At 30.0% G+C, this 12059-nt stretch overlaps 1 protein-coding gene across 2 annotated transcripts in view; it reads left to right on the top strand.

The window, feature by feature from the left end:
- Window positions 1–2610: 2610 nt before the first annotated feature.
- LOC134725109 (G-protein coupled receptor 35-like) overlaps window positions 2611–12059 on the top strand; it is a 44308-nt gene continuing 34859 nt past the window's right edge. The window contains exon 1 of one of the 2 annotated variants that reach the window (XM_063588657.1): window positions 2611–2672. Coding sequence is in view for 1 of the 2 variants with exons in the window: in XM_063588656.1 (XP_063444726.1) it covers window positions 5876–5877 (2 nt within the window). In the remaining variant the exon portion in view is untranslated. Of the gene's footprint in view, window positions 2673–5842; window positions 5878–12059 lie in introns of those variants that run through there. The other variant, XM_063588656.1, reaches the window with a different exon arrangement.

Here is a 12059-nt window from a genome sequence, read left to right as displayed (position 1 = left end):
ACAATGTTTTCTGTTTCATTTTCACTTACAGGTTGATCATTTACAGACTATGTCTGGAGCTTTAGTAAGTCCGTTTCCTTTTCTAAGGTCATATTTCTTTCGGAATTTGGTTTCTGATGTTAATCCAATTTCTGCACATTTACCAAATAAGACTTCATAGGGGGACCTTCCAATGCCGTTGTTTAGAGTTGATTTTTTTTGAATGTGGACAAACTTGATACCAGTTGACCACTTTGTTGATTCATTGTTCCTCAGACATGCAGTTAGCATGTCATGAATATCTCAATTTGATCGCTCAATGCTACCCTGTGATTGGGGATGTCTCAGTTTCCCATGAAAGATAACAAGTTCTGGCCACATTAATTTTAACTCAGATATGACCAAAGCTGTGAATTCCCGACCATTGTCACTTTGCAGTATATGGGGCACACCAAAAATTGTAAAAATATCAATTAGATTAAAAGCTACCTCTGATGCACATTCCGAGGTAAGGGCTTTAATCTTACAAAATTTTGTAAGGTGGTCATGAAAAACCATAATAAATTTATAGTTTCCATTTGGGTTTGATTGAAAATCCATCAAATCAACTTGTCCTCTACTGTTAAAGTCTTTAGATAGAATGGGTTTCACTACTACTCCTTTCCGTATATGTTTTGTTTTCATATTGCTATTTTCAGAAAGTGACAGAAATAATTCAATTGCATCACGTGAAATGCTAGCATATCCATTATTTATGGGATTAAAATTCAAGATATCAATTCCTGGTATGTACGTAAACATATGATAAATCTATGGATTATTTGTTCCGTAATGGCTGATACAAAAGAAATATCAATCTTTTAATGAAAATACCAACTAAAAGAAGTTACGATGAAATTACTCAGGATAATATTTGTCATAGAAATGTATTACGCGAGCACAAATTATCTAATAACATGTTTGCGATTGAACTTCCTGATCTGAAAAAAGAGTACATTTAAAAGTTCATATAGTTAACAGTAAATTAAATGATGGTCTGAAAGGAAGGTTTAAATATGTCCCAAAATATCGACCTTTGTAATATGATATATCTAAAAAAAAATATTTCTTGTTTAGATGCAGGTTTAAAACATACGCTTTTTAAGTTGACGACTGAAACTAAAACTATCGCAAATCTATAATTACTCCAGAAAGCTCAAAACTTTTGAGAATAGAAAGCGTAAGATATAAGAATAATTCAACGCACGAGGACGTTTTATATCATCTAGGACGAACAATCCACTATTAGCGGAGGCGATCCAGTGCTAGAGATTGTATTTTGTTAATACAGCTGTTTCTCAAACCTCGCCTCTTTTAGGAATTTTTAGAATATTCATAGATAATTAATTTTGTTTACAGACTTGTTTCCAGTTCTGATCTGTAGGTTGCATCTCATATAGACATAAGGAAGTTAAGAAATTTAGTGTTAGTTTTCAATCATAGAGTTCGGGGCATATATACGTTGAAAATATGCCGCACAGGCTTTGAAAAGAATTGTAGTCCATTCTAGGATATGATTTTTCAATACTTCATAGTAAAAGTGGTATAGTTTAAGCCGTAAAGGGAGTTCCTATGGGAAAATGAATTGTCAATATTTACAGAAATGCAACCTATAATTAGAAAACAACAACTTATAGATTTCGTACATTTGAAGCGTTTTGTTTTATTTATTCTACCTCATTATTATATAACCGTAGATATATTTGAAAAACTGTTAGGAATTTTCGGTTCACAATGCTTTTCGACTTTGTAAATAATGTTTTTTTTAACTTTTTGAATATCAAATAAACGTCACTGATGAGGTTTTTGTAGACGAAACGCGCGTCTGGCGCATATAATAAACTTCAATCCTTGTATCTACGATGAGTTTATTATAAATAAATCAGTATCCAATATATAATTGTTGTGATTCAAAGGACCGTTTTTTGCTTTACCTTTAAATGCATTGTTTTGAAATGTTACTAAATTATGTTGTCTTTTTGATCATGGTATCAAGTGAAATTATTACTAACGTTAAAGAAATGGGTCAAAAACTGTTATAATTTTGATAAAGTTTACGTACGTTTCATTTACAATGGTTAGTAAGGATATTCATAAGAAATCACCGCTACATTAACAAACAGTCAATTTCTAAGAAAAAAAAATTCAACTAATGTGCAAATCTTTACAATATCTTGAGTGAAGGAATAACGCATGTACATCTTCTCCACAATATTCTGACAGAGCATCAACTTTATGCACTTATTGAGACATCTGGTTTACTGTGAAAGGAATTAATTGATAGAAAATTGTTTACTGAGCCTATTTTCAAAGAAACCTTTGGGTAATAAGATAAAAAAGAGACCATACTTTCATTTAATTAATTACTATACGCTTAATCAGTTTATAAGATAAGCATGCTTCCACTTATTCTCTATATTGTTAGTCGTCAGAAGACCCAGATGTATCGGATATCTAATTATAAAACTACGATTAATAACTACACTATAAGCCTCTAATTCATCAGATATATCTAACAGATAATTAAAATGATGACGATTAGAAAAATATAAAATCGCATATATATTGCAGTCGTCACCAAAAAAGTATATATACAAAGACACTACCGGATCGCTTTTGAATAAGTCATAGTCTATTAGCTAATGAAACTGAAGGTAAGGTACTTTTCTAGTTATTAACCAGTGTTCGGTAAGGGTAGTGTTTAAAACATTTATGAATTTAAATTTTGCAATACTATTTATCAGCTATTCAATATATTTTGGACTTTCACATGTTTTAGTCTCTTGCATCACTCAAAACCAGGTTTAAGCCACCACTTTCTATCTAATAATGTGAATGTGCCAAGTTTGGAATATGATAGTTTTTATACATTTGTTTAATGTGTTCGGTCTTTGGATTTGCTATTTGCTGAGGTATTTTTCGTTTCGACTTCTCCTTTGAGTTAAGTATTTTTGTTATATCAACAGACATTTATTCAGAAAATTATTAGTACCTGTAAATATATCATTACTATCAAAGCTCATATGAATGCAAGTGTATGTTTCTTAATTGTATTTCATGAGAAAAAAATCTGTCAACTAACGTTAACCATGCTAACTTTTTAGTTAAATCCATCATAAGTGTTCTGATTAGAAATTATTCAAGTTTGTATCTTACATAGTCTTTACAAAGTACTGTTAAAATAGGAATGCTGCTGCGAAGCAAAGGGTTGCAGAAAAAAAGGCTGGCATATTACTACCTTTTTTAATAGCTTGTAATAGTCCATGCAACTTTGCAGTACGTTCAAATATAAATTGAATAATAATTCATAGAATAACTGTTTTCCTTATTGAACTGTATTAAATCTTTACATTTGAATTTTGTTATACATCATAATTCGTAGATTGTATCATATCAGAAAACCCTCTTGTAAAATGTGTAACCATGTGAAACAAAAAAAGGATAATCTTCACTTGTAAAAACAATATAATATATTTGTTGTGAAATGTTGCAAACACGCTTTTCATTTAAGATGGTATGTGAGTCTAAAATAAAACTGATAGAATTTGTTCATACTTTGTCAAAATGTAGTATCTATTGATACAGGTTCAAAAATGATAGGTCACCGCGCATTTTCTCAAGCTACAGGTTGTGACAAAATGACAAATTTTGTATGGATTATACAGGAAAAAGCACAATTTTTTGAATAGAAACTAAACAAAATGATAGAATCGTATAACACATTAGAAAAAGATAGCTTTCAGACAATGCTTTTAGAATATCAAAAGAAAAGATAGGGTCACTGTGCGTTTTTTCCGGCTAAAAGACAAAATAGGAAAATTTCATGTAGAGTCCTTCAGAAAATGCACTGTTTTAGAGTTATCTCCCCTTAAAATGCCAATTTGAAAATATTCAAAAAACAACCAAAATAAACAACACTTATAAAAATTTAATATTTCTAAGTTATATTCTTATAAATTGGTTCTTTTAAATGAAAATTCAGATTAAATATTGCATTCCTGCATCAAATTTTGCTAACTTGATAGAAAATATGGACCTAAGTTTCTCTGTTTTTTACAATCCAAGATGGCGAAAGACACCCATACCACCTTAATGCTTTTAAATGCATCGACGGACGATTTATCATTTCGTATATAGATAGTCTGTTTCACGAATAGCGACAATTAATTTTGCATTTTTTCAATAATGTAAGTAAATAAACTAATCATAGATACAGAAAAAAATGTACTTGCACCTGACGCGCGTTTCGTCCATAAAAGACTCATCAGTGACTACTGCGTCTGTAGCCTGAGAAATTTTTCTCAAATTTCAAATAATTTCTCGGAAAAGAACAAAATTATCAGACGCATCAAAATTTCAAGGAACAAAGTATTAAAATCTATTAAAAAATGCATAATACTTGGTGTCATTCCAAATACTACAAGAACAAATGTTTGATTCTGATTCGTTTAATTTGCCAACATTTTTATTTCTGAGCGTTATTAATAAAACAAGTGTTCAAATAATATTAATCATGTACATATTATGATTATAAGAAAACCTTTCACAAACATTTATTTCTTGCTAATTAAAAGAGAAACAAATAGCAATATTGATGTAGCATCAAATTTGAATTAAGGAGGCTCGAGGGTATAAAAATTTCAGAAAAAAATTAAACATTTGTTTTTCATTACAAATTTTATTTGTTAGCTTTTGCAGTTGTTACTTTATCATATGGTACAAAAATAATTCATAGCAATCAATTTGTTTTGGCCCCAGATGACTTTTGAAATGTATACATCATTAAAAAAGTTCCAATTTATCTCCCTTTGGTGGAAAAATGCCATTTTTTGGCTTTAAAATTGAAATATCTTTTTCAACTCATCGGTGACCTATATTTTTAATATAATTTCCATATAAGCTGTCCTTATACTAAAATATTGTAAAATTTGAGCAATTTCTGTAATAAATTTCTTTTCTTATTTCGATATTAACTTTATTTCTCCTATTACTTAAACAAATAAAAAAAACTTTTACAAAAATGTATGCTTCTTTCGAAGGCAGATTGTGAGCGCAAATGAACGGTGACCCCACTTTTTTATTTTATTTTTCTGTTCACTACAAAATAAAGTTCATTTATAGAAAAATTTAGAGAAATCCTATATAAATGATTTAGACCCGCGAACCCCCTCAAAACCTAAAGAAAATTGAATATTGTTCGTATTCTCTGAAATGATTTGGCCATAGAACAAGGAATTCAATGTTTAATTTGTGAAAATTACATTATAAAACATTTTGTTCCAGAAATAATTGTTGATATTGATTTTTTTCGTTTCTTAAGCTAAGGACTAAACGATTTTCGATTTCATAAAAAAACCAGATACTCAACAAAAAAACTTATTCAATTCTGGTCTACCGACAATGATTGAAACAATTATTTAAAAAAAAAAATATTGTATCAATGAAATAAACCGACCGATATAAGTTAATTTGGGGTTTTGTTTTACATTATTAATGTTTGATAAAAATCATTCTTATTAATTAATAAAATCTTTTTCACAGACTTGTTTTAACATATCAAGTCTATGGAGCCTTTTTTGCCTTAATGGACGTGCAACAAATCAAGTTTGCACACGGTTGTTGACAGGTGCTATACACCTAAACGAATAATGCGATAAATAGTCCAAATCCATTTATACAATACAAATCCATTTAATGACATGACATCAGTATTTATTATATTAGTTGCAATGAAATATCGTGATTTCACATTTTAATAAGAAACAACCATTTAATAGTTAATCCGATAATTTCACTTTTCTGACTTCTATCGTCATTCTTCTAAAGACAGCGAAGATAATGTTACATTATTCCCGAAATGTGAGTACATAAAGAAAATTGTGAATTCGTATAGAAAAATGTGAATTTATATAGAAAAATGTGAAAACGTATAGAAAAGTGTATAGTTCCTTGTATTTCCACTTTATTTCTATTTGTATAAATATCATAAAAATATTACTTATGGAAGAATTGAAATATTGAAAAAATTCATGACCACACAACGTTAAAATTAACTCACGTAATGTGTTGTTCCTTTTTGACCATTTTTTTTATTATTTGATCCTTCGATTATTAGAAGATATTCTACAATTTCTGAAAGAAAATTATGGTCGAGAGAAGACTGATGTTCCACCTAAGATGATTTTGTTTTGTCTGATTTCTTACTTTTATCATAAATTTCGATGACGTTTTGGAACCATTTGAGCAAAGCATACCGGATTATGCTGTAGATTGTAATTGATTATAATTATGGTAACGTCGGAATTGATATCAAGGATATATACACAAGTAAAAGTAGTTATTTAGTCAAATACGTTGCAATGCACGTTGAAACCGGTGTTTTTATCAAATCATTTAGTTTATCTTTCAATTTATATGATGAAAGAGAAAACATAATTAAAGAAGGGCGACATAAACCAGAGGGACTTTCAAACGCATGGATAGAAAATAAATTGACAACGCCATGATTACAAAATAAAACGACAAACAAACAATAGTACAGAAAAAAACAAAAGAAAAAAAGGCTAAGTAACACAAACCCCATAACCGAGAGTAATCTCAGGTGCTCCGAAAGGTAAGCCGATCATGCTGTATATGTGTCATCCGTAGTTTTACTCATATTATTGCAAACCCAGCAAATAGTCTAATTCGGTTAGTTACATTATTGAAGGGGGAAGGGGATTGTAGTTATGTAATCCCGGATTGAGTATATAAGTGCGTTTTTTTTTTTTTTGTAAATCAGGTATAAATCGAGTTAAGTTATCCGTGGTAAAAAAAAATGATTAAATGCTTAATTATTATCTCCCTCAGCCGAAGTGAACAGTACATGATTTTGGGCTACTTTTTATGTTTCGTTACGTAATATAGCTCTTTGACTTCAAAAAGTTGAAATTTAGAGTTTTAGTTTAAAACAAATCAAGAAAACAGAGGCGTCGAATCAAGAAATTGATCAACTGGCATTTTCATTATTAATAGAATGTGTTTATATACATTTATGCCGGACGATAGATTTTATATGTTGTATTATCGTTATAGAAATCTTTCTGATTTTATGAAATCTTAAACCCATATTATAGTATTACATATATGTCCATTTGGTCTGAAATATGTGTTTTTGGTGTACAGTATTCTAAACAATGCACAGGATTAAAAATGATAATTAAATTAAGACTATTTTATAATATCTTCTACATGTAAATATGTCATGGCTACAATTATAAATTGAAAAAAGAAAGATACATGACAACACTATCGGTTTTTAAATCTCGCAATCCATATGATAATGATCGGCATAATCGATACATGCTGTAATTTATGTGAAAAACAAATTGTACGAAAATTCAAGGATACTTTACAAATAGTATATATCTATGTGCAAATAAATGCGGACAGAATTTGGAAAACACTCTTTGAATAAACCTGGCTTAAAATTTAGTTTGCCAAACACGCGTTCTTGCATTCTATAGACCATTCAGTGACGCTGAAATCTTAATACTTTAATGACTATTACAAGAACGAACGATCTTCAAACGATAACTATGGAAGCAATTTACCACTGACTGTCACAATCCTGACTTTGGATATACTCACTTTTTATGGTGCCAATATTCTCGTTTGTATTCAAGTCATTTCAGCACAAAAAATTTATGCATGAGTTGTTGTAAATGTCTTCCCAAACAATTAAACAATGCATTCAGTTTTTTTCTCCCTCAAAACGTAAAAAAAGAAATTTCTTTTAAGTTTTATTTTTACATTTCAAACAGGTGTTAACAAAGTAATTAAGATTCTCTGAACTTATATGGAATATTTGCCTTTTTATAATAATCAATAAAACAATACATTATTTCTAATTGGCATTCTAATCATTTGACATAAAATATATGATGAGTTTATTGACATACATAAGTTCTTGATTCTGATTGGTCAATTTATCGGCGTCTCAATCGTGAAGTTGCATGACAAAAATGTTCAAAGATTATATCGCATGTAAAACTGACGATCACAAAATCTTTCAAAAGTATTCGTATTTCATTCTAATTAAAATTTAATCGCACGATAGTCTTTTGGTCATATTAAGTTCTTATTTAATCTTATTGAAAATTGGATATTTATATTTTTACGTGAAACTCTCTATCATATTGATGAAAATTTTATGTTTTTTAGTATATATGAATAATAACTGTTCTAAGTCAGGAATCTGATGTTCGTTATTTGTGGTCTTTTGATGTTTTCATAAGTGTTTCTTCTTTTTCGTTTTTTTTTATATATATATCCCGGACCATATGAGTATTTGCACCATTATTGTTTACAACCTGTATGAGAGTTGAAACATTTTAGATTATTTTGTTATGTCAGTTTTTTTTTTCATTCTTTGTGATATTTCCTAATTTTTCGGAATAGTTTACAACATGTTCCGAGACCACATTATTTCGTAGTGCATTTCTTTTAGACAATAAATGCATATTAAAAAAATCCCACCTGCGCTTTCTCAATATTTTTTTTTACAGTTTGGTGTGACAAATTGTATCAAAATTATAGCAAACTTTATCGGCTCTAACTTAAAATATGGAAATTTTTATGTTAAGGGTCTCCTAAAATCTTTTGACATCTTCCGAAATGCTAATTTTTAATTTTGTTCAACCGTACCAAATCACTACTTTATTTCATTTTTTTTTGACAGTGTCATTTTATTCCTTGAATTGGTATGTGAAGCATAAAACAAAGAGAAATGCATTTGGAAGGGTATAACAAATTATTGGCAAGTAACACACTTTCCACACTAGGGACTACAGTCGTGGACAACGAAAATCAAGGGACGACAAGTGTAGTCTAGGACCATAGAATAGATTTTATAATAATAAATACGCAAACGTCCGATTGATATCAACGACAATCACACAGAAAAAAAGCCATAAAAATATGATTATTTTGTCAATTACGCTGCAATAAACGCTGAAGTTTGTTTCCAATCGATAGATTTTATCTTATAGTTCCTATTGACCGTTTCAATTTTTTCAACGCGTACTAAGGATTTTCTACCCAAAAATAGAATTTCTGAGCTGTATTTGACAAAAGGTTATCAAAGGTACCAGGATTATAATTAATACGCCAGACGCGCGTTTCGTCTACATAAGACTAATCAGTGACACTAAGATCAAAATAGTTATGAATCCAAACAAGTACAAGTTGAAGAGCATTGAGGACCCAAATTAAAAAAAGTTGTGCCAAATACGGCTAAGGTAATCTATTCGGGGGATAAGAAAAATACTTAGTTTTTCGAAAAATTTAAAGTTTTGTAAACAGAAAAATATATAATTAGTTATCAAAGGTACCAGGATTATAATTTAGTACGCCAGACGCGCGTTTCGTCTACGTAAGACTCATCAGTGACGCTCAAGTCTAAAATATTTATAAACCCAAACAAGTACGAAGTTGAAGAGCATTGAGGATCCAAAATTCCAAATTATAAAAATGACCATGTTTTTGATATTCATGTCAACAATGAAGTGCTGACTACTGGGTTGGTGATACCCTCGGAGACGAAACATCCACCAGCAGTGGTATCGACCCAGTGGTGTAAAAAGTTATCAAAGGTATCAGGATGATAATTTGATTATATAAAAAACAAATGAAATTAAAAGTCCTCGATTTTATTATAAATTTCAACTTTATTTTTTAACTATCTGTTCGATCGTCACTGGTGAGTCTTTCGAAGTAGAAACTTGCGTCTGAACAGAAGCTCACAATTTTAATGTTACTTTCTATAATTATTTTCCAATCTATGTAAAAAACCCACTTTATCTCAGTTAAATTTCATTATTTTCCAAGTTATTAATTTTGTAAAATTATCTGTTGATTGATTGATCAATTATTTCTAAACTAAATGTCCTACTCCGTTAGTCAACGTTGACGGCAGAGCAATTTTATGTTCTTCTATGTTCCATTTCCCAATATGCTTTTTGTTAAGTTCTTTTTCATCATTGTCTTTAAATTGCGTCGGTTTGAGTGTTTATAATAAAAAAAATCAATCCATAAAACCACGAGATTTATAGTGTTTAATTCTTATTATAAAAGAATATATGAATATCTTAATACTATTAGATGATAGACATTCACGTAAGATCATTGATATATAAGTATTTCCAATTCTATGGAATATTGAACTCTTTAGAAAAGGAATTAAACATTCCTTCACTCATTACATTGTATCTATAAAAGATATTTAAGCGGTACTGCAGTATTGCAATATAGATATTTTACATGATTCTACCACAATAAGTGAATAAAAGTCAATACTATACTTGTTATATCTTTGTCATCTGTCACATCGTTTGGCATGGTTTTAATTATAAAAAGAAAAAAGTTGATATATGGCAAATATATAATTTCTTATCTTGCATTTAGCAGATATGTGGTCGCTACATGATGTATTTAATGTAAAATTGAGGAAATCCAATTGTACATTTGTACTTAAATTCAAAGTAAACTAAAAACAATATGTGTCGACTTTTAGAACTTTGTAAAAAAATGTTTTTTTCAATGATCCATCTGTGGAGCAATTGACTTTCTGCTTTTGTACAGGCCTTTGTGAATGAAAGTTATCAATACAATCAACTTTCTAAATAGTGCTTTTTACTTGTATAACAGTCAATGCAGATGCAAATAATTATGTATGAGGTTGTTACCAAATGGACTGTGGTTGTGTATTTTTAAACCCTGTACATCAAAACGGACGCCAATCAATTAAAGTAGTGTTATGACTATGTTCATGTATGGAGAGCCTGGAAACTAAAAACAACATGTATCAAATAATGTTTAGTCTTACTTCTTTGAACGTGGTTGTGTTTTAAATAAAATTGAGAATAAAAATGGTGAATGTGCCAAAGAGACAACAACACGACCGTAGAGCAGACAACTGCATAATGTCACCAACAGGTAAAACTTTCTTCACAACCATACGGGTAGGCATTGTTGCACAACAATCTAAATCCAATGCATCCCCATCGTGCTAGATTTGTCACCGCTTCCGAGATAATGTCATATACATTAAAACATTTATACGGCAACGGCGCATTTATTACATAATATAAAATGAAAGATTATTTTGTTATGTCAGTTTTTTTTTTTCATTCTTTGTGATATTTCCTAATTTTTCGGAATAGTTTACAACATGCTCCGAGACCACATTATTTCGTAGTGCATTTCTTTTAGACAATAAATGCAAATTAAAAAAATCCCACCTGCGCTTTCTCAATATTTTTTTTACAGTGTGGTGTGACAAATTGTATCAAAAATATAGCAAACTTTATCGGCTCTAACTTATAATATGGAAATTTTTATGTTAAGGGTCTCCTAAAATCTTTTGACATCTTCCGAAATGCTAATTTTTAATTTTGTTCAACCGTACCAAATCACTACTTTACTTCATTTTTTTTGACAGTGTCATTTTATTCCTTGAATTGGTATGTGAGGCATAAAACATAGAGAAATACATTTGGAAGGGTATAACAAATTATTGGCAAGTAACACACTTTCCACACTAGGGACTACAGTCGTGGACAACGAAAATCAAGGGACGACAAGTGTAGTCTAGGACCATAGAATAGATTTTATAATAATAAATACGCAAACGTCCGATTGATATCAACGACAATCACACAGAAAAAAAGCCATAAAAATATTTTTATTTTGTCAATTACGCTGCAATAAACGCTGAAGTTTGTTTCCAATCGATAGATTTTATCTTATAGTTCCTATTGACCGTTTCAATTTTTTCAACGCGTACTAAGGATTTTCTACCCAAAAATAGAATTTCTGAGCTGTATTTGACAAAAGGTTATCAAAGGTACCAGGATTATAATTAATACGCCAGACGCGCGTTTCGTCTACATAAGACTAATCAGTGACACTAAGATCAAAATAGTTATAAATCCAAACAAGTACAAGTTGAAGAGCATTGAGGACCCAAATTAAAAAAAGTTGTGCCAAATACGGCTAAGGTA

The sequence above is a fragment of the Mytilus trossulus genome, chromosome 7 (assembly GCF_036588685.1).
Source record: "Mytilus trossulus isolate FHL-02 chromosome 7, PNRI_Mtr1.1.1.hap1, whole genome shotgun sequence".
NCBI lineage: Eukaryota > Metazoa > Mollusca > Bivalvia > Mytilida > Mytilidae > Mytilus > Mytilus trossulus.
This window is presented reverse-complemented; position numbering and strand designations above follow the sequence as displayed.